Below are 19,535 nucleotides of genomic sequence, written 5' to 3'. Positions count from 1 at the left end.
ACCTCCGTAGAACACGGCAGACCTGCAGGGATTACAGTACAGATGGCTTTTGGGGCGTCGGAGGTCAATGGGAGAAGTAGCGTCAGCGTGGCGCAAGGTGGCCAAAGTTCACTCGGAGAAGGAGAGCAATTGATATTTGCTTTCCGTGTTTCATAAGAAGTTGCAAGAGAAGTTGTTTGTCCTTCCAAAGGGGTTTACATTAAGAAGCTGTTCAGTCTGTCCTTGATTGATGTCTGTTCCTGTCCCTGCGTGTTACAATCATGGCCAGAACTCTGGAATTGACAAGTTTTGCAAGTACGGTGGCTGTTGAGGGGTAAAAGGCATTTGTCAACGCAGTGTCATTCTTCTAAGTCTCCCCTATTGGACTCATGTGTTTGTTCTGTGAATCCATTTTGGAGTTCACAGTGTCCTATAAAGGTCATGATGGGAACAGTTTGCTATGTCTGTGTTGCCTGTTAGGTCTTTTACAGTCTGGGACATACACTGAAAAGGAACAAGGACACTCAATCATCCCTGTTGCGCCGAAATATGTCTATTTTGACTTCACCGGGGTCTCGTTTTAAGCACATTTTCAGTCCTTAAATGCTTTTTAAAAAAAATTACATTTACTGTTATATAGCCAACGCATATTGGCTCAGAACAAGGGGCGAGGAACTTCTACTAGCGTTGCAGTTAGCAAACATAGCATGAATTAAAATGTCATGTAGACTTTCCAATATTTCCACTTTTTTTTCGCAATTTTGGTTGTTTGTGCGTGCCACGTCCAGTCTCTCGACATAAGTATGTGGGCACAATCTTTCTATTGGTCAATGTTGAAGAATGAATCGAAGGTGGAACATGTCACAGGATGCGTCAAGACCAACAAAAATTCTGACTTGACAGATATTGGTCATCACTTGGGCATGAAGCATCCCAGATGTTGCTTGAGTATGTCACACTACACGGGCTACAACACTAAATCAGCTACGAGACACCACGGTTGTCTGCGACATGTCTGTCGGCTAAAAATCAAGCTACATTCGTATAGTATGACGTTGAAATTACGTCCGTCCATGATGCTTTTAGTCGCAAAACGTTTGTCAGTGTAAGCGCTGCCTGAGAGCGCTCTCAAACCAGACAACGGGAAGTGGAAACCTACCCAAATCCAAACGGCAATGGCACTAAACGTGGCTAAGCAGAAGAAACAACTCTCTGAAAATGCTCCCAAAGGAACTGGCTTCATGTTTGGCATTTGGAGTCTCTGATGTGCTGTTGGGGATCATTTGGAATCAGCCCCCTGTGGGAGCAAGGAAATTCTTTGGCCTCATTCCAGGCTGCTTTTCTGGCTTCCTTGTACAAGCTCTGGGACTGCGGCAGGCTCGGCTTTAAGGAATGTTGGTGGGGGGGGGACAAAAGAAGGGTCACTGACATCCCATCTCGAGTGGGAAGGGGGGAGTCATGTGATTGTTAATTACTCAAGCGGTTGAAATCCACAATGGATCTACTCCACTTACCCCGTGTCCAAATTCTTTACCGTCTCAAATTAATCCCGAGGTGTCACGCAGAGATGAAGGGGATTGGCTGTGTTTGGAAATCCTTTATTCGTTTCGTACTCACTCGCTAGGGATTTATTTATTTTTTTGGGGAGTGGGAAACAAGGGGAGGATTGGCCCGCCAGCGGTCAGTCTGTCTGTCTGTCTTTTGGTCCGATGGTTCATGAAACGACCATCAGTCAGATGCTTAGTCTGCCGGTCTATCTGTCTGTCCACGGGTTGGTCGGTTGGACTGTCTGTCAATCCGTCCCACGGTCAGTTCTTCAGCCAGTTGGACAGTCGGTCTGTTGGATGCTCAATTGGCCTGTTGTCATTATGTTAGTCTGTCTGTCCTTAGGTTGATCAGTTGGTTGGTCTGTCACCTCCTCAGATGGTCACATTTTGTCGGGTTGTCCGTCTGTTCTTTGGTTGGCCTGTAAGTCTGTCTGTCTGTGAGTCGTCGGTCGGCCTGTCTGTCTGTCCGTCCAGTGATTGGTCAATTGTACTGTCTGTCAATCCGTCCCATGGTCAGTTCTTCAGTCAGTTGGACAGTCGGTCTGTTGGATGCTCAGTTGGCCTGCTGTCATTAGGTTTGTCTGTCTGTCCTTAGGTTGATCGGTTGGTTGGTCTGTCACCTCCTCAGATGGTCACATTTCGTCGGCCTGTCTGTCTGTTCTTTGGTTGGTCTGTGAGTACGTATGTCTGTCTGTCAATCGTCGGTCGGCCTGTCTGTCCACAGGTTGGTCGGTTGGACTGTCCGTCAATCCGTCCCATGGTCAGTTCTTCAGTCAGTTGGACGGTCGGTCTGTTGGACGCTCAGTTGGCCTGTTGTCATTATGTTAGTCTGTCTGTCTTTAGGTTGATCGGTTGGTTGGTCTGTCACCTCCTCAGATGGTCACATTTAGTCGGACTGTCTGTCTGTTCTTTGGTTGGTCTGTCAATCGTCGGCCGGCCTCTCTGTCTGTCCGTCCGGTGATTGGTCGGGTGGACTATCAATCCCTCCCATCGTCAGTCCATCGGTTCGCGTTTTTGTCTTTATTCCGCTTAGTCAGTCCGTCAGTCGGTCTTTCGGGTAACCTGTAAATTGATCTGTCTGTCTCTCCCTCAGTAAAAACAAGCCCGAAAGTGTTTGCTGTTTTAAGCCGCAGCTGTGCGTGGCCGCCATACAGCTGGACGACGTCCCGCTGATTTTCCCACGGGCGTCGTCTCCGTCCTGCCCTCTCGACTCTCAAGGGCGATGGTCAGATTTAAGAGCTTTTGTGAGGCCCATTCAAAAGACGTGTTTGCAAGAGCAAACAATTGCTCATCCTGTGTCTTAATGGCTTCTCGGGCTGCCCGTTACCTCCGCAGCGCGCCGATGTCGTCTCCCGAAAAGTGTGTATGAGGTCAACCGGCCCGAAGGCCTATTGTTTGTTTGCTAATAGCGCGGCGGGGTCAAGGCCGCAGAACTGTCTGTCTGTAGCGGGACAGTCTGCTTTGTTTGTCCGGACGTGAGGACAGCAGAGGGGGGAAAATCTGAAGTTTCACGTTCCAAACAAAGACGGCGGGAGCTCACGCCATCCCTGGAGAGGAAACTGTGCTCTGATATTATTTATTTATTTTATTATTTTGTTTGAGAAGAATTTGACATAAGAATATTAAGACGTAGAAAACAAGCTCATGTGGCCCCTTAAATTTCTAGGAAACCTTTTGGGTGACAGAAGTGGCGTACGAAAAACAGACATCCTGTGGAAGCCTCACAATGAGCCAGAAGTTCTAATCAATGGTTGGGATTTTTCAATGCCCTCTAAATAATTAAATAATCCTTAGAAGCTTGGTGTATCACAATTGAACAGATTTCCTGGTCTAGGAAGTAGGATCCACTCAATTTCAGTAGCGCTTTCTTTCTGATGATAGCTCATGCGAAGTCTCGAAATTGTCAGACAAGCAAATTTAGCTTTGGTGATAGAAGTGGGGTGCCAAAACAGATTTGCACACCTCATTGTGAGGCAGTCAAAATTAATTCTGTATCAATGAATATTTATGATGATGAAACAGAAGTCACATTAATAAAATCAGATTTGCATCAAACCTACTTGAATTTCTTGGTTTTAGAAGTAGGATCCACTTTTTTTTTCTCACAGGTTTGCTTCCAAAGGTTGCGCACAACTGATCCATACCAAACGTTTGTGCCAGAACTTTCTGATTAAAATCTATGAAGCTGTGTGAGAGCCATTTTGGGTGAAAGAAGTGGGCAACCAAAATACACGCTGCCAGCATGAGGCAATTAGTGAAATGTTTTAGAATGCGCTTGTATTTATCATAATGGCATCAAATTTGTAGCTCAGCAGATCGGAACTTCACAGATTTCTCATTTAAAAAAAAAAAGTTTAAAGTTTGATTTCACCTGTTTTCTGACTTTGGTCATGTGACATTCGCAGGGTGAGCTGTGATTGGTCAATACCTCAGCAACATTTTCAGTCAAACTGTCCGCCCTTGAGATGGATCAAAACGGTTGCATTTTGCTGCTTCCTTCCTTCTCCGCCAACGCACTATTCATCAGAATGTGTGTTTAGACGAGCGGGATCGAATAGGAAAATGTTTGACTTGACTTCCCCTTTAATTTTTTTTTTTTTTTTTTTGGGCGGTGACACTCTGAAATTTTTCCTGCTCGGGAAGATCATGCTGCGTCCATACAATAAGGACAAATAAACATTTCCGCGCACTCCAAAGAGTTCCGCACAAAGGAGTCTGGCCACATCTACACAAGCGCATACGCTTGTTCTGGTGTCGTCAAAACCCTCTCCGCATTACTGGTCCCATGGTTGAAAATTGTGAAGATGCGGCAAAATGAATAAATAAATAAATAAAAATAAAAAAGCGGGGGGGGACCAGCCGCTCACCTCCTGCTGACTAATGTCTAATTTTGTTTGCAGCAGCAGTGAGCGCGGGCCCGAAGGCCATTGTGTTGCATTTGTTTGCGTGGCCTCACTTGAAAGATTTCTATCGTTCTATACGCTAGGCACAGCGGGGACTGGAAGGGGAAAGCTCGGGGCTCTGCTCTTGCAAAATTTCGACCTTTTTTTTAATGGGAATTTTCTTGAGGGTTTGTTTTTGTATTTCTAGGTCTTTTTAGTTCATATTTTGTATGTGTTTGTTATCGTTGTATCTCTGGTGCCATTTCTTTTAATCTGAATATATCATTATTATATACAGCATTAAATTATTATGACAGTGGTACCTCTACTTACAAAATTAATTAGTTCTGGAAGAAATTTCTTAACTAGAAAGTTTTGTAAGTCGAGACGCGTTTTCCATGTAAATGCCCTAATCCGTTCCAAGCCCCACCCAAAATTCAGACATACAGTATATGTTTCCTAAAGCATAAAAATGCATCAAAATGTGTAACAAATACATTTTACAATTCGATTTATTGTGCAATAAAAGAGAGTTGTGCATACCTGTCATGTAAAAAAAAAAAACAAATAATAGAATAAAGAATAAAAATGATGACATCATTGAACTCTCAACTGCGTCCTCATCATTTTTTTGCCCTCTTTAGTCCATGTTCTCTCCCAGAAGTGATTTTTGCATGGCGTTTTGTAAAAAAGATCTAATCCAAGGCCGTTTGCTTTTGTCGGCTTTTAACAATCCTTCGGAAATGTCCAAGGCAAACATCGGCAAAGTGAGCGATAGTCGTACTGGTGTACACTTTTTTGGGTGATTCACATTTACGTAAAACTATCGGAACGCCTCACGGCCCGAGGGGCGAATGACAAGGATGCTGCATAGACACTTATCTATCTCTATACACACACATACATGCGTACATCCCGCTTAGCCAATGGGATGCTAGGAAGATGCTCGGTAATAGCCAATGGCGGAGCAGATTTAAGTATGTTGCGTTCAGTAAACTCGGATATGTGACGAGCTGCCCATACTGTATTTTTACCTTTCGTATCTTGAAATTTCTTTTGTAACAAGAGACAATATTTTCCTGATGAAACATTTTGTAAAAATTTCATACGAAGAGACGTTCGTAAGTAGAGGTACCACTGCACTCATCATTCTGCGTTCATATTTGTAGCGTCGTATTGTTCTCCGTCTCGTCAAACTTCTGGTGTGAAGTTGAGGACAAGCGGAGGAAGGGCGTCCACGCTCCCAGTCAAATGAAGCTTTCCAGATGTTTGCGCCGAGGTCGTGACACCGAGCCTTTAAAACGAAAACAACCCCGCGCCGCCTCATCCAAAATACACCGTCGTTAACCATCATACTGCCTGTTATAGAACACGAATGCTACTTCATCCAAGGTTGGATCTGTAGTATATTGCGTCATTCGAGTGAGCCATCTCTCATGCCGCGCTGTCAGGAGGGAGTGCATACGCATCCGCATGTTAGTGAAGAGACAGACGGCCGAAATGATATAACCAGACAAGAGTTCAAGTCAGACAACTTTGATTTTGGTTCTGAGGGTGGAGCGGTTACACGGACACAAAGCCAGGTTAGGTTGACGGGAATAACACGAAGCAGCTGCAAGCGGCCGAGCCCCTCCGACGGCGGCCTTCTCGCTATCACGCTGCTTCCTGTGTGGCTTCCCTGTTTGGGCGGCGAAACTTCCCACAAAGTTCCCTCCCTGTTCGGACTAGCGATAAAGGTTCAAATGTGGGAAGAAAAACAGCAGCCAAAACATGAGGTACGCCGGCGCTGCCGTATCAACGTTATTCCTTGAACGCTTTCCCGCGTGGCTCCCGCCGGGTTGTCGGCTTGCGATCATTCCCAAACAACGGGATTCCCCCGGAGGAGGTCTCGTCTCGGTCTCCCGCTGCACCTGCGAGTCAACACCGAGCAGATGTGAACTTTTCAAATGTTGGTAACACGTACACTTGCCGAGGAATCATACGGGATCGTTTATGATGCGCGATTCTAAATCAAACTTGGATCTGGACTACATATCGTCGTTAAAATGACTGAATTTTATTGTTTAACCCTTTCATGCGCACTGTAACCTGATAACATGATAAGATGCCCACCGTAGTGGCCGCTGTCCCCGAAAGGGGTTCATTTCAGGATGACGAGTCATAATGCATAATTTCATGTTTGCATGATGCTATCGCTAACGTTTGCTCCATGGTGTTCATTCATTCATTCATTCATCTTCCGAACCGCTTCATCCTCACTAGGGTCGCGGGGGCGCTGGAGCCTATCCCAGCCGTCTTCAGGCAGTAGGCGGGGGACACCCCGAATTGGTAGCCAGCCAATCGCAGGGCACACAGAGGCGAACAACCATGCACACCCTCACTCACACCTCGGGACAATTTAGAGTGATCAATCAGCCTGCCATGCATGTTTTTGGAATGTGGGAGGAAACCGGAGTACCCGGAGAAAACCCACGCAGGCCCGGGGAGAACATGCAAACTCCACACAGGGAGGCCGGAGCTGGAATTGAATCCGGTACCTCTGCACTGTGAAGTCGATGTGCTAACCACTGGACTACCGGGCCGCCTGCTCCATGGTGTAACGATCCCATTTTCAATTTCTCGCATTCTGCCTCGCGATAGGGAGCACATACGTACACACGAATATGCATGCCCGTGACTAATCATACTGAATATTATATATGCATGGCACTCCATCCAAGGTTGGATGTACAGTACATAGATTCAATTCAGATTTTTATTTTATTTATTTTTTTAATCTCAGCATGGAGAGCATACACATGAATGATGTCACATTTTATTTTGTGGTCATGCTACTACTATATGTCATCTTAAATCCATACTACATAGTTCAAGTTACCCAATTTGGACTTCTAACCCAGGATGAATCGAATACGCAAGATAATACGTTTGTAAATCTCCGTACTGGTTTTTATGATGGCGGCCCGGTAGTCCAGTGGTTGGCACGTCGGCTTCACAGTGCAGAGGTACCGGGTTCGATTCCAGCTCCGGCCTCCCTGTGTGGAGTTTGCATGTTCTCCCCGGGCCTGCGTGGGTTTTCTCCGGGTGCTCCGGTTTCCTCCCACATTCCAAAAACATGCATGGCAGGCTGATTGGACGCTCTAAATTGTCCCTAGGTGTGAGTGTGGGCGTGGATGGTTGTTCGTCTGTGTGTGCCCTGCGATTGGCTGGCAACTGATTCAGGGTGTCCCCCGCCTACTGCCCGGAGACGGCTGGGATAGGCTCCAGCACCCCCGCGACCCTAGTGAGGATCAAGCGGTTCGGAAAATGGATGGATGGGTTTTTATGATAGTGTCATGGTGTGTGCTGGTGGATATATGCTTGGTATGCAAATAACCCAATTGCAATTTTATGTTGACCATTTCATGCACCAAGAATGATCACCTGTAACCTGATAACACGATAAGCCATCCATTGTAGTAACCGCTGTCCCTGAAAGGGTTAAGTGCAGACACGCAAAATCCATTTTAGTGGCTGTACATGTGTAATGGGAAATGTGTGACCTCCTGGATGTGAAAAGGGAAAAAAAAGACATTTCCTCACTGCGGTCCCTGCGTGACCCTCTCCACTGGACATTCCTGCTGCCAGAGGGAATCATACATCAAACCTTTGAAGTGTTTAGTGTTTAGCGTTGAAGCCGCCCAAAAATTGAAGCGAAACAAATCAAAGGCAGGAAGCCATTTTGGCTCCGGTTGGCTTGATTGTCATCACAAATGAAAATGACGCTTTGACAAATGAGCTTTATTTGAAATCTGCACAATTTTAACAATTTGGAGGCAACATCCCCGCCCCCACCCCAAAGAAAAAAAAAATGACGCTCATGAAACTGAGCCTGTCAGGGGTCCGGCGAGGCGGCGGCGACACGTCATCACGCCTCCCTCACGTATGTCCTCACCGCCACCACGTCTCCCATGATGCACCTCTGCAGCAACACACACACACACACATATACAACACCATGAGCCCAATGGGTCACAATCACTACAGATTACAAATACTTTTGAAAATGTTGATTTAATATCTGCAAAAATTGTACTCTAAAATAACAATTTAATATTCTATAAATATGTATAATTTGTTAATGGGAGGGAATACTCATAAACTCCAAAGGAACATGTTATCTCATCAATATGAAAAATAAAGTAAATGCTTGTTGCACATTTAAAGTTATAGCCATTTCATCGTTTGAAAATGTATATTAAAAATATACAAATATTACTTTTTTGGGGGGAGGATTTTTTTTCCCCATATTAAAACATCTTCATTTTCCAACTATCCATCTGCCCATTTTCTAATCCACTGATCCTCATGTGGGTGGTCTTTGGCAGTAGGCGGGGTACACACTGAACTGGTTGCCAGCATCTTCAATTTGTACTTATAATATCCTTATTTTGTATCTTGACGATATGGACTTTTACCAGATTTAAATTTAAATTCCTGGAAAAAAACGAACTGATCGTAATTTGAAGAAACATAAAAATGTCTTCCTTTAGTATTAGATGTCATTAATTTCTTATGTTTACATGATAATTTTTAAGAGAACGTATGGCTCAAACAATAAGAAAAATATTTGCTTTGCATCAAGTGTTTGTTCACTTGTTGATGTGACTAACATAATTTTCAGTACAGTATTCCGATATTTTTTAAGACACAGGATTAAAAGAAAAAAAATATTTTCTTCCCCAAGCGCACGATAAATCAAAGACTTCAATGTCCTGGTTGAATTACTTACCGCTATTAATTTGCCATCGGTCACTTCTCTCTCGATGCTCGTCTCTTTGCCGTCCCAGCTCTGCTTCTGCACAAGTTTGCCATTTTCCAAGCTGATGACGGTCTAAACACGCACACACACACGCACACACAAAAAGAGAGACCATCCCTCCGGCTAAGTGGACGCACGTATGCACGCATGCATGCACCCACTCGAGAAGAACGAGAGAAAGCAAGTGTGGGGTTCGAACCAACCCGCGTCTTCCTGTCGTCGGCGGTGGTCTCCTCGAAGGGCTCGTTGAGCTTGAATTTGATCTCGGAAGTCTTGAACGTGCTCTGCGTCTTCATGCTCACGGTGCCCTGCTCGTCCACCGTGACGATCAAGTTGGGCTTGGTGCGGTTGCCCACCTGCCGGATGGCGAAACCGACGCCTGCGCACCAGCACAAGCGCGCAGCAAGTCAACGACGTCCCATTTGTGAGGAGAAAAGCGCAGGTACGTGGACATAAAACCAATATTGCAGAGGGGATTTCGTGAACTATTCCTAGTTGCAGGTTAACAAAGTTCGAAATTAAAAAAAAAAAATAATAATAATAGGGTGGCTCATACTACCTTTTACTAAGATTTTTCCAATAATAATAAAACATAATATCTTACCAATTGCTTTCATATAGTCGTCGAAGTTCTCGCTGGAAATCATCTTCCACGTCCCGACAAACTTCTCAACCATTGTTGCAAGTGTTTGTTTTGGTTTCTGGTGATATTCCAAATTCGCGTGTAAACTCCCAAATCTGACAGTATAGTAAACGCTCTCGGTATTTATGAAGGACGAAGGCCCAATCAGAGCACGAGACGTCATAGCAATGAGACGGGAGAGAAAGCCCGCCCCCCGGCTTCACCGGGTTGCTACTAGCATCTTTGGCTAACATTGCTAGATGGCAAAGTAACGGCAGTAGATTCAACTTTATTAGACATTAGCGGTAAGTATCACTTTCGACATATTTTACAAAAGTACAATGTCAGAAACGTGTGTTTTGACCATATATAGATATAAAATTCTAAAGTGCAAAAGATACAATTGTAGTGATACAATATATATAAAAAAACAGATCAGTCAAGACATCCAGAAGATATGAATATAAAGGAGAAAAAAGTTACAATGGCAAAGAGAGAAAAATATTGTGCTTCAACATGGGGCATAAAAGATTATATGAACACCTTTAAGTTACTGCAGATATATAGTTTTTGAGAAAATGCACTGTATTGTCGAAATGATTAATAAAAGAAAGTCAAGGATTTCTTCCATGGAATTTACAACAATGAATATGATATTTTGACATTCGTACCAAAAGATTTATCAGATAATACGCATTATTGTTTTCCATGCAATCTTAAAAAACAAATTTTTGCAGGCAGTGATGACACCCTTTTCAATATTATTGTGAATAAAATCACACCATTTCTGCTAAAACAAACAAATATATTGACTGTTCTCACATAAATGAACAATAGGGGTGTTCAATGACAGTCGTAAGGAACTCTGTACTATGACTTTGTGTGAAGTTGATTGATAGACTTTTTAAAATGAGTACAATTTTCTTGTCATTTTTAACATGCTGTTTTATAATGATAACTACACTCAAAGTATTTTATTTTTTAGGGTTGAGGCACAACATTAATTGCTCAGGACATCCATCCACCTTCTAATCCCCTTATCCTCACGAGTGCGCTGAAGCCGATCGCAGCTGTCTTCGGGCAGTAGCTGCCTATCCCAGCCACCTTCGGGCAGTAGGTGGGGGACTCCCTGAATCGGTTGCCACACAGAGACGAACAACCATCCGCGTCCACGCTCACACCTAGGGCCAATTTAGAGTGTTCAATCAGCCTGCGATGCATGTTTTTGGAATGTGAGCGGAAACCGGAGTACCCTGAGAAAACCCACGCAGGCCTGGGGAGAACATGCAAACTCCACACAGGGAGGCCGCAGCTGGAATTGAACCAGGTACCGCTTCACTGTAAAGTCGACGTGCTAACCACTGGACTACCGGGCCACCTGCTCAGAACATGTTGAATAACAATCACAGCCTGCAAAGTACCAAACTCGGGCACTTGTTCGTTTTTAACTAGCTACTAGCATCTTTGACTCACCTTTCTAAACGCTGAAAATACAACATATGTTTAATTTATCGGTGTCATGTTAACTTAAATTCCTATTTTGTTGCAGATGAGTATTATGACTGGTTTGTTTTAAATATGTAGTTTGATGAAAGGCCGGGAAATATAGCCTCAAAATAGTTTTCAGTGGTTCAAAACACACAAAAAACCCCCCACTTGTGTATTAAGGGTCACTGCTTGCAAAATGTCCTCCCTAAATGTTTGGAAAATCAAGCATGAAACAACATGACCCTCTTTGGATCGACTTTTCGGGGAGGGGAAAAAACTAAGCAAAACCAAACAATCTGCTAAACATCCAATGAGACATATTTTATTATAAATATCCAGTTATGTAGACAAGAGTATGTTGATTGCTATTTGGCTGCAGTCTTGGCCTGCGGGTCCTTGGCTGTACATCGGGCCTGGAAGGCGCTGAGCATCTCTTTGCTTGTCAGGTTGGCGCCCTTCATCAGCAGCCTCTCGCCGTCCACTGAGGAGGAAAACAAAAAGCAGGAGGAGCTCGTCAGGACAATGACACAATGGCCGGACAAAGTTAAGTGTGAGTAAACGTCAAGCGGTGCACACACAATAGGACGGCGAGCTGCTCTTGACCTATGGCATAGATGCATGTGTTTTCACTCGCAAAATGATGAATTGCAAGGCAGAGGAGTGGAACCTTAGTTCAACACAAGCCGGTTGTTGGACTTCCAAAACGAATGTTTCCCATCAGAAATAATGGGCCTCGAAATAATTGGGTTCATTGTCAAGGCGAAGAAACCATCAACTAAATCAAACCTAAAATAAACAATATGAAAACATGAGATATAATCAAAAATGTTTCATTAACCAATGCCACAAAAAAAGAGGAAGATACAAATTGATGTATGGTTACAGTTCAGTTATATTTAACTTTTGATGTTTTAAAAACTTTCCAAAAAAAAGTTCATTTTGTTTTCTCATAACAGTATAATTGAAGTACTTTTTCTATTTTACTTTAAGTTTTCATTTTCAAACTGTGCTCGGTGTTTCACTGGCGTACAATAATATGAAATAATTAGCCTAAGAGCATAGTGGCCCCAAGTCGTTTTTAACATAGTGTCACCATATCAATAAAAATAACATGTTCGCGATTTTTTTTTTTAATCTATCGTCTCAATCTCAAAGGAAGGCATTTTTATGTTTCTTCAATTTACAATCAGTTCACTTTTTTAATACGACAGGATTTCAATGTTGGTCATTATGAAAGCACTTGGAGAAATTAGCTTTTTGTTCAGGTTTAACATGTAGCTTATATTTTAATGTATGAATACATCGCAAACTATTATCAGATAATACGACTACTACTTATTTTGATGTTATTCGTTTTGCCATTTTTTTTAACCAGAATGTTTTCTCAAATAAAAAAATTTCTATGATTTTAGGGTGGGGTTCCTAGTGTGTCAAGCAATCTATTTCATTAAGCATCCCCCCCATTATACATAAGTGTCGCTCTGGCGCCATCTTGTGACATCGTGGACCCAACAAACTATGTCAAAGTGAGTTAATGAGTTTAATTTGTCAAAGGTTGTGCTTTGCTCCCATCTTGATGGCTAAATAGATTTTCACTTTCTGTGTCAGGGGGGTTCACTGTACCAACATGTTAGCATTTGCACCTTTGCAGCTAATTCCGCTCAGGTTACAGACAGCTCAGCAAATAAGTGACAGCCGAGCTGTCACTTATTTATTTCACACACTTACCATAAGTGACATCCACAACAGGTTCCGACTTGTCGTGTTTCACCATGGATATGACCTCGCAGTTTAAATTGGTCGATCTGGCCCTCTCCGAGCCCACCATGACCAGAAATTCCCTGCAGGAGATCGACCAAGACACAGTCCGTAACGACACTGAGACATTTAAGCAAACTGACTTTTATTAATGTATCAGTAGGATTGGTCAAAACTTAACGACATGCAATAGTTAGCGTTTATTCAATCGGATAACACGGCGAAGAGGTCAAACCGTACAGTACCACCATTTTATATGCATATTGCACATAAAAAAGTGACAGACATTATTGACTTTCGTGTAAAGAGAAGGCTAATTGGCAACATGCTAACCCGGCAATCCGCGGAGAAACTGTTTTTTCCTGTCGCCATTTGCGGTTATTAGGCACGGCGCGAGCGCCCAAAATCCATCCACGGGCGTCTTACCTCGTTGAGCGCACGTTAGCCTCGAAGGGGCAAAAGTGGACGGCGATTTTCTTCACCGCCTTCAGCACCACGGGCGCTTTACCGGGGGCCGCCATGTTTGTTTCCAGCTGACACGCCGGGACGAGCAGCGCGATATTTGTCAGTGGCCACTGGAGGGCGCCAGACGACCTGTGTAGTTTAATAATGTGGCTTCATAAAAATACACTACGTACAATGATAGCGTAAAACGGCGCACGCCAAATTAAAATTTGTTTTACTCTTAATTTTATTAATAACTATTGTATACTTTGGGGGAAATATTCTAACAGGGTTTGTAAAGTAGAAGCAATGGCTTTTGTGCAATGTTTGTTGCGTCATTTAGAGCTTTTCCTCAGATTGGTTCATTAAAATGTATTTACATGAGTTCTATTAATTTGTTTAATCATGAATCATTTCTTGATTTATGTATTTTAAATAATAAATTCAAATCAAGGTATATTCCTTTCGCAGTTGGGATGTCTTACATAATTTGTTCATCCATCCATTTTCTAATCTGCTTATCCTCACGAGGGTCGCGGGCGTGCTGGAGCCTATCCCAGCTCTCTTCGGGCAGTAGGTGGGGTACACCGTGAACTGGTTGCCAGCCATTCGCAGGGCACAGATAGCTGAACAACCATTCACACTCATAATCACACCTAGGGACAATTTAGAGTGTTCCATTAACCTGCTATGCATGTTTTTGGAATGTGGGAGGAAATCCCACGCAGGCACAAGGAGAACATGCAATGTAATTTGTTCAATAATTATTATTCAATTAATAAATGAAAACACAAGAATAAACCCGTGCGCAGGTTCTACATTGGTTTGTGTGCATTCTGTCATGATGAACACACATGCCGGATTTCAAAAATGTTCTTCCATGCGCCTGAGGGGATTTTGGGTGGGGTGGTCTCATTCGTGGAGACAATATACTGTATGTTGCAAAGATAATACTTGTGTTGTGGCAGAGTCCCTGATGGGTGAAGTGCTGCATGCCAAAAATAGCCAGTCCATTCTTTCAGGTCATCCCGCCCCTCACTTGAGGATTTATTGTGCCACACTGTCGCCGCTTTCTTACAGTAGGAGCCCTAAAAATGACTCAAATAACCATCGACAGTACTTTGTGTGTGTGTGTGTGTGTGTGTGTGTGTGTGTGTGTGTGTGTGTGTGTGTGTGCGTGTGTGTGTGTGTCAAGGAAATGCTGGAGTCTCCATCTAAATTTAGCCGGCATTTGGCTCCACTGTCCAACTGTCACAGGCGGCGGTTACATTTGTGTTTCAGGAAGGAGGCCGGAGGCAAGATAACGACACGTTACACCGTTGGTTCTTTATGCGCTCTTGAAAAAAAACTGTCATGGAGAAGCGAGTAAAAACTTGTTCTGACTTCTCCGTTCCTCCCCAGACCGCAAAATGGACTTAACTGCAGGAAGCCCCCCGCCATTTCTTTCAAGACATATGCTCAAAATGCGGACATTCCGTTGGTGGATGGAGGATTGTTTCCGTTACAATGGGAATACAGTAGAATGCGTTGTTCGGCAAGTATGCAGTTCCATTCACAGGCAGAGTAGGAAGTGTGTTTAAAACCTGTCGATCTCCCGCTCTATCCTGCCTTCACTCGTGAACAAGACTCCCAAGATATTTAAACGCCTCCACTTGGAGTAAGATCCCACCCCTGCCACAGAGGAGCTTTTTAACTCCCTCGGTGACTTTAACCCCAGAGATAGGAGAGCCCACCTCAGAGTTCTCAGACTCTCCTTTCCTCTAAAGAAGGTGTGTTGGTGGACTTGAGGTCTACGAAGTATTCTGCCCACTGACTCACAGTGTCCCGAGTCGAGGTCAACATTGCCCCATCCCCACTCTAGACGGTGTTTATGTTCTGAGACGTCAGACGGTGGACCAGAATTTCCTCGAAGCCGTCCAGAAGTCGGCTTCCATGGCCTCCCTGAACTGGAATCCATTTATTTTTCTTACTTGATCGGATTTAAAATTGATTAGTTGATTTACTGTAAATAATACAATGAACTGTGATTAACTGGCAACCAGTTCGGGGTGTGCCCTGCCTACTGCCCGAAAACAGCACGTCTACGATCCTCACGTGGATATGCAGATTAGATTGGATGAATGGATAAATAATATAATGAAATAAGAATAAATAAATACATAAACGGAACAAATTTAACTCTCTTTTATGAAATACTTACTTAATTGACTTGACTATAATGAAATAGAAGTAATCCAATAAAAATAATTTCTCTATTAAAATCAATACACATTTTACACATTACATATTTAACATGTTTTAATTGCTTTAATAAATATTTGTAATGGTTGATTATTTATAATAGTGTAAAATATGAATATTGCCAATTAAGAAGTTATAATGTGATTATTAGTAAACCTTTTTTCATGTACTTGAACATTTTTTGGTTTTGTTAAACAATTGGTTATTTATCACTAAATTAAAATAAATTATTTTGTTATTTAAATAGCCAGTTTTACGTGTACATTTAACATTTGTCGTCCATGTCATTAAATAATTGCTTGATGAATTGTAATATTTAAAAAGTAAGTTTGGGGTTTCCCCCTTTTTTGTAGCAAGACTCCATTACCCACAAGCCCTTGGGATAACAATGCCCTCCCTGATTGGCTGCTTGGCTCCCGGCTGAGGCAGCGCGCTGCTGGCGGGGCAACGGGAGAGCTCACTCGGCCAAAGCATCGGCAACGACATCGGCGCGTTTTGCTTTTCACTTCCTCTGGTGAAATGTACGCAATTTGAAGACAGCCAGAGACACAGCCGCATCCCCATTACGACAACACCTCCATCTTACGCCGGGACGTGACACCACGACAACGGGGGAACGTTTAACGGAGCGATACGACGCATTCCAACGGCGGGAAGCTTCTGCGGAGAAGACCCTTGCGAGGTAACAACCGCTTCGTGTTTATTTGATTCCCTTAGTCGCATGCCAATGTGTGTGTAGTAATGTTTAGGCGAGTTATAGTGAAAGTGCCGAGCCTTCAACGGTGACTTGTTGCCGGTTTCCTCATTAGAATGCAAAAAGCGCTGTCAATTACAGTGACATTGAACGCATCTTCAATCGCCCCCACCGCGCGTGTGTTTACATTTTGACCAGGGTTGTGGGTGGGGAACCTGTCACTCACACTGGACACTTTATTAGGTATAACTGCAATAGTGTCAGTACAAAGCCTCGCCTTTTACTCTTTGATAACCGGGGCATGTGTCATGGATGCTGCCGCAAAGTGTAGGGGGCTCGCGAGTGTGCCGTGTGTTTGGCTATTGTTTTGAATGCACTTTCAAATAGGGTATTTTCCCCCTCTAAATAAGACCCTCAACTCCTCCCCATGTCATTCCAATCCATGCGGACACCCTACACCCCTTCATCCGCCTCTTGGCAGCACATCTTCGCTGCAGCAGCCCCATTAAAAAAAAAATCGACTCAGGCCCACACAATTTGCACTTTGTCGCACTTTTGCAACCAAGTGTCCTTGTGCTCGTCAAACAGCACGCGATAGGTGCAAAAGAAGGTCCGCCTTTTGGGAACAGCAGCGCACCAGGGGATGTTGCAAGACGGCAGCTCGTGGGAATCCCGAGCATGCCGGGGATGGAAGTCGATGATTAGTTATTACTGCAGCTGTTGCATGTTAGACGGGAGCAAAGGTTTCCAAGAATGTTCTCAACAAGAAAGATTTTGGTCTGGCAAATCTACACCGTGTGCGCGCGTTTCCTCCATCTGTGGCTTTCCAAGGTTGTTCACTTAATGGTTGCGGGTGTCTGCGCTTTTATTACGACTTCCATCAATTATTCGACGCGGTCGGAGGTGCATCTAATTATTTCAAGTTTTCCCGCAAGCCCCTTTCACACTGTCACTCAAAATAGACTTTTTGTCAGGGTCGCTGTTCTGTCTCAAGGTGCAGAATACAAAGTCGAAACGCAAAATTCCGTACAAGCGCTGTGTGGTGGCAGTAGACTCAACTTAACTCTAAAGTAGCCGCAATTAGGTTGATTGTGAACAATACTTCAAGAAAGAGACATCAAACAGAAGGAGTGGCCCAATGTCCTTGAGTTGAAGCAAATAAAAATCAGGTAAAAAGTCTTTAATTCGTTACGTGTAACTATTACTGCAGTTGGGTTTTTTTTGGTGCTATTCTATTTATTTTTTATGCTAGTTTACAAAAATGTTTTTTGAACAGATAATGGGAATTTCCATTCATTTCAGTCAGATGATTTGCAAATTTCCCAGCTTGTGAGGTAGTGTCATTGGAATTTCACAAGATTGGCGTGAAAGGAAAGGCAGAGAAGTCCGGCATCTTCTTTTACAAATTTTAAAGAAACTTTAGGCCCCCTTTGGACTTCGTTTTCGTACTTCCTGGTACCATTCTGTTGATGAAAGTGCAAGGATAATCTGCCTCTGGATCTTCTCTTCCTTGTCAAAACGTCTTTGAGCCGACCACACACACACACACACACACACACACACACACACTGACACACATTTTAAGGGAAGCTCCAGGCAGATTTATTTACGCATAAAAGAATACCTCTCGCAAGGAAACCCAAGTTGGCACCTGTCGCAGGTATGGGCTTCCCTCGGAACCGGTTTGCCACAAAAACCGACGTTGTCTTGTATTGGCACCGTGCAGCCTTGACAATACAAGTTAGCGTTAGTTGCTAACAAGCCCAACATGTTGTTCCAGGTTTGTTCGGCTACCCAGCTCTTAACTCATTCAGTACCAGCCAATTCTAGACCAAGTCTGAAAAGACGTTTAAAAACGTCTTTGGGAGTGAATGAGTTAAACGTCATTGATGGTTATCTGTATTTATCATTTAACACATTCAGAAAGAGAAAGACGAGCCTAAAATAAAAACCCTCAGCAATTGTTTTATTGATCAATAATTTTCCACCTGGTCCGAATAGCTGATGAATACTAGACCTTTTTTTTTTTTTTTGCTCGTCAATCCTTGAAGGATGGAGCTGGTCATGCTGCAGTCCGTTGATTGGTGGGTAGACAGTCCAGGAAAGCATTTGAATAAGAAGACAAAAAATAAATAAAACAACAACCATAAACATTTAGCTGTGGGCACCCATGTCACTCACAGATGCTCCAGTTCTAGACCATGATGAAGGCAACCCCAAGTGCACGAAAATAATACCTGCCCCACACATGCATATTTTGTCTGTGTATCGCTGTTTAATCATGCAAATTCGTTTTGTTTTTTTTACCTGACCACATCAATAATTTGTGAATAATTGCTAGAATAATCAATTCTAAAAATATTCAATGTCTGCAGCCTTACTTTCATTCCAAAAGTTGCACATTTACTGCTCCATTTTGACCCTGCCATTCCATGTGCACACAGAGCAGCAAAACTGGGAAATTGTGGTCCATCGACCTGACCGGGAGGAGGTAACTTCACGCAAAATGTGACTGATGAGGACAATGAAAGGGCGGGAGGGCGGTTGTAATCATAAAAAGAGTATATTGATATTCAGCGCCGGAGCTGCTGACCTTCTGAGAATTGATTGGTCGTTTGTGACGCGGAGCACTTGGCAAGCGCTCCCGGATCCCATTTTGCAGGAGCTCGCGCACCCGCAGCAAACCTCGGTCCCATCAGGAAGCGCTCGCGGCCGTAAAGGGGAAGCCAGCTGACCTCGCGCATTAAACATTAGCCACGCTGATTGCAAGTTGACACGCGGTGAGCTAACACCTCAAAAGCCACATCAAACGAGTTGGTTGCTACCACTGCAGCGCTCTGAAAAGCAGACCCGTTTGTCCTGATGTACACTGGCCGCATTCCTGCCCTGCGCAATACCTCCGAGCACCCAGTCTGAGCTTCATACTTGCGCTGTGTGTTTGCAGTGAGAAAACGTGCCGGATGCGATTAGCAGAGATTGCTTCTGTGAGGCTCTTGTGGGAAATCAAGAGTCCCTCTACTGCGGCTCGAGTCACCACGACACAGAGAGCAGAGCGGGGCTTCCTGTCTCGTGCTTTGTC

At 43.7% G+C, this 19,535-nt stretch overlaps 3 protein-coding genes across 3 annotated transcripts in view; 1 reads left to right on the top strand and 2 right to left on the bottom strand.

Annotated features, from left to right (window-relative positions):
• Positions 1-8,167: 8,167 nt before the first annotated feature.
• fabp4a (fatty acid binding protein 4a) lies at positions 8,168-9,946 on the bottom strand. Its single transcript, XM_086136342.1, has 4 exons — positions 9,814-9,946; positions 9,413-9,588; positions 9,180-9,281; positions 8,168-8,369 (listed from the first exon to the last, which is right to left on the bottom strand). Exons 1-4 carry the CDS (start codon positions 9,884-9,886, stop codon positions 8,316-8,318), a joined length of 405 nt encoding a protein of 134 aa, XP_085992468.1. The 5' UTR covers positions 9,887-9,946; the 3' UTR covers positions 8,168-8,315.
• Positions 9,947-11,619: 1,673 nt separating this feature from the next.
• Positions 11,620-13,619, bottom strand: mrpl53 (mitochondrial ribosomal protein L53). The gene is made up of 3 exons (XM_086136343.1): positions 13,504-13,619; positions 13,048-13,160; positions 11,620-11,800 (listed from the first exon to the last, which is right to left on the bottom strand). The coding sequence occupies exons 1-3, from the start codon at positions 13,596-13,598 to the stop codon at positions 11,685-11,687; spliced, it is 324 nt and encodes a 107-aa protein (XP_085992469.1). The 5' UTR covers positions 13,599-13,619; the 3' UTR covers positions 11,620-11,684.
• The window catches only part of pag1 (phosphoprotein membrane anchor with glycosphingolipid microdomains 1), a 28,062-nt gene continuing 20,265 nt past the window's right edge, over positions 11,739-19,535 (top strand). Inside the window, exons 1-2 of the mRNA XM_086136341.1 lie at positions 11,739-11,869; positions 16,116-16,444. The gene's annotated coding sequence lies outside the window, so the exon portion shown is untranslated. The remainder of the gene's footprint in view (positions 11,870-16,115; positions 16,445-19,535) is intronic.

The sequence above is a fragment of the Hippocampus guttulatus genome, chromosome 18 (assembly GCF_054856545.1).
Source record: "Hippocampus guttulatus isolate MCC_2025c chromosome 18, RoL_Hgut_1.0, whole genome shotgun sequence".
In the NCBI taxonomy this organism is placed as follows: Eukaryota; Metazoa; Chordata; class Actinopteri; order Syngnathiformes; family Syngnathidae; genus Hippocampus; species Hippocampus guttulatus.
This window is presented reverse-complemented; position numbering and strand designations above follow the sequence as displayed.

What these genes read in the sequence shown, in the direction of transcription:
- fabp4a (XM_086136342.1), bottom strand. Translation starts at nt 9,886, where the DNA reads ATGGTTGAGAAGTTTGTCGGGACGTGGAAGATGATTTCCAGCGAGAAC. An exon ending in CCGACGACAGGAAGACGCGG is followed by an intron (nt 9,282 to 9,412) that starts GTTGGTTCGAAC and finishes GTGCGTGTTTAG; the next exon opens with ACCGTCATCAGCTTGGAAAA. An exon ending in CCGATGGCAAATTAATAGCG is followed by an intron (nt 8,370 to 9,179) that starts GTAAGTAATTCA and finishes GTGTTGCTGCAG; the next exon opens with AGGTGCATCATGGGAGACGT.
- mrpl53 (XM_086136343.1), bottom strand. Translation starts at nt 13,598, where the DNA reads ATGGCGGCCCCCGGTAAAGCGCCCGTGGTGCTGAAGGCGGTGAAGAAA. An exon ending in GCTAACGTGCGCTCAACGAG is followed by an intron (nt 13,161 to 13,503) that starts GTAAGACGCCCG and finishes GATCTCCTGCAG; the next exon opens with GGAATTTCTGGTCATGGTGG. An exon ending in TGTTGTGGATGTCACTTATG is followed by an intron (nt 11,801 to 13,047) that starts GTAAGTGTGTGA and finishes TTTCCTCCTCAG; the next exon opens with TGGACGGCGAGAGGCTGCTG.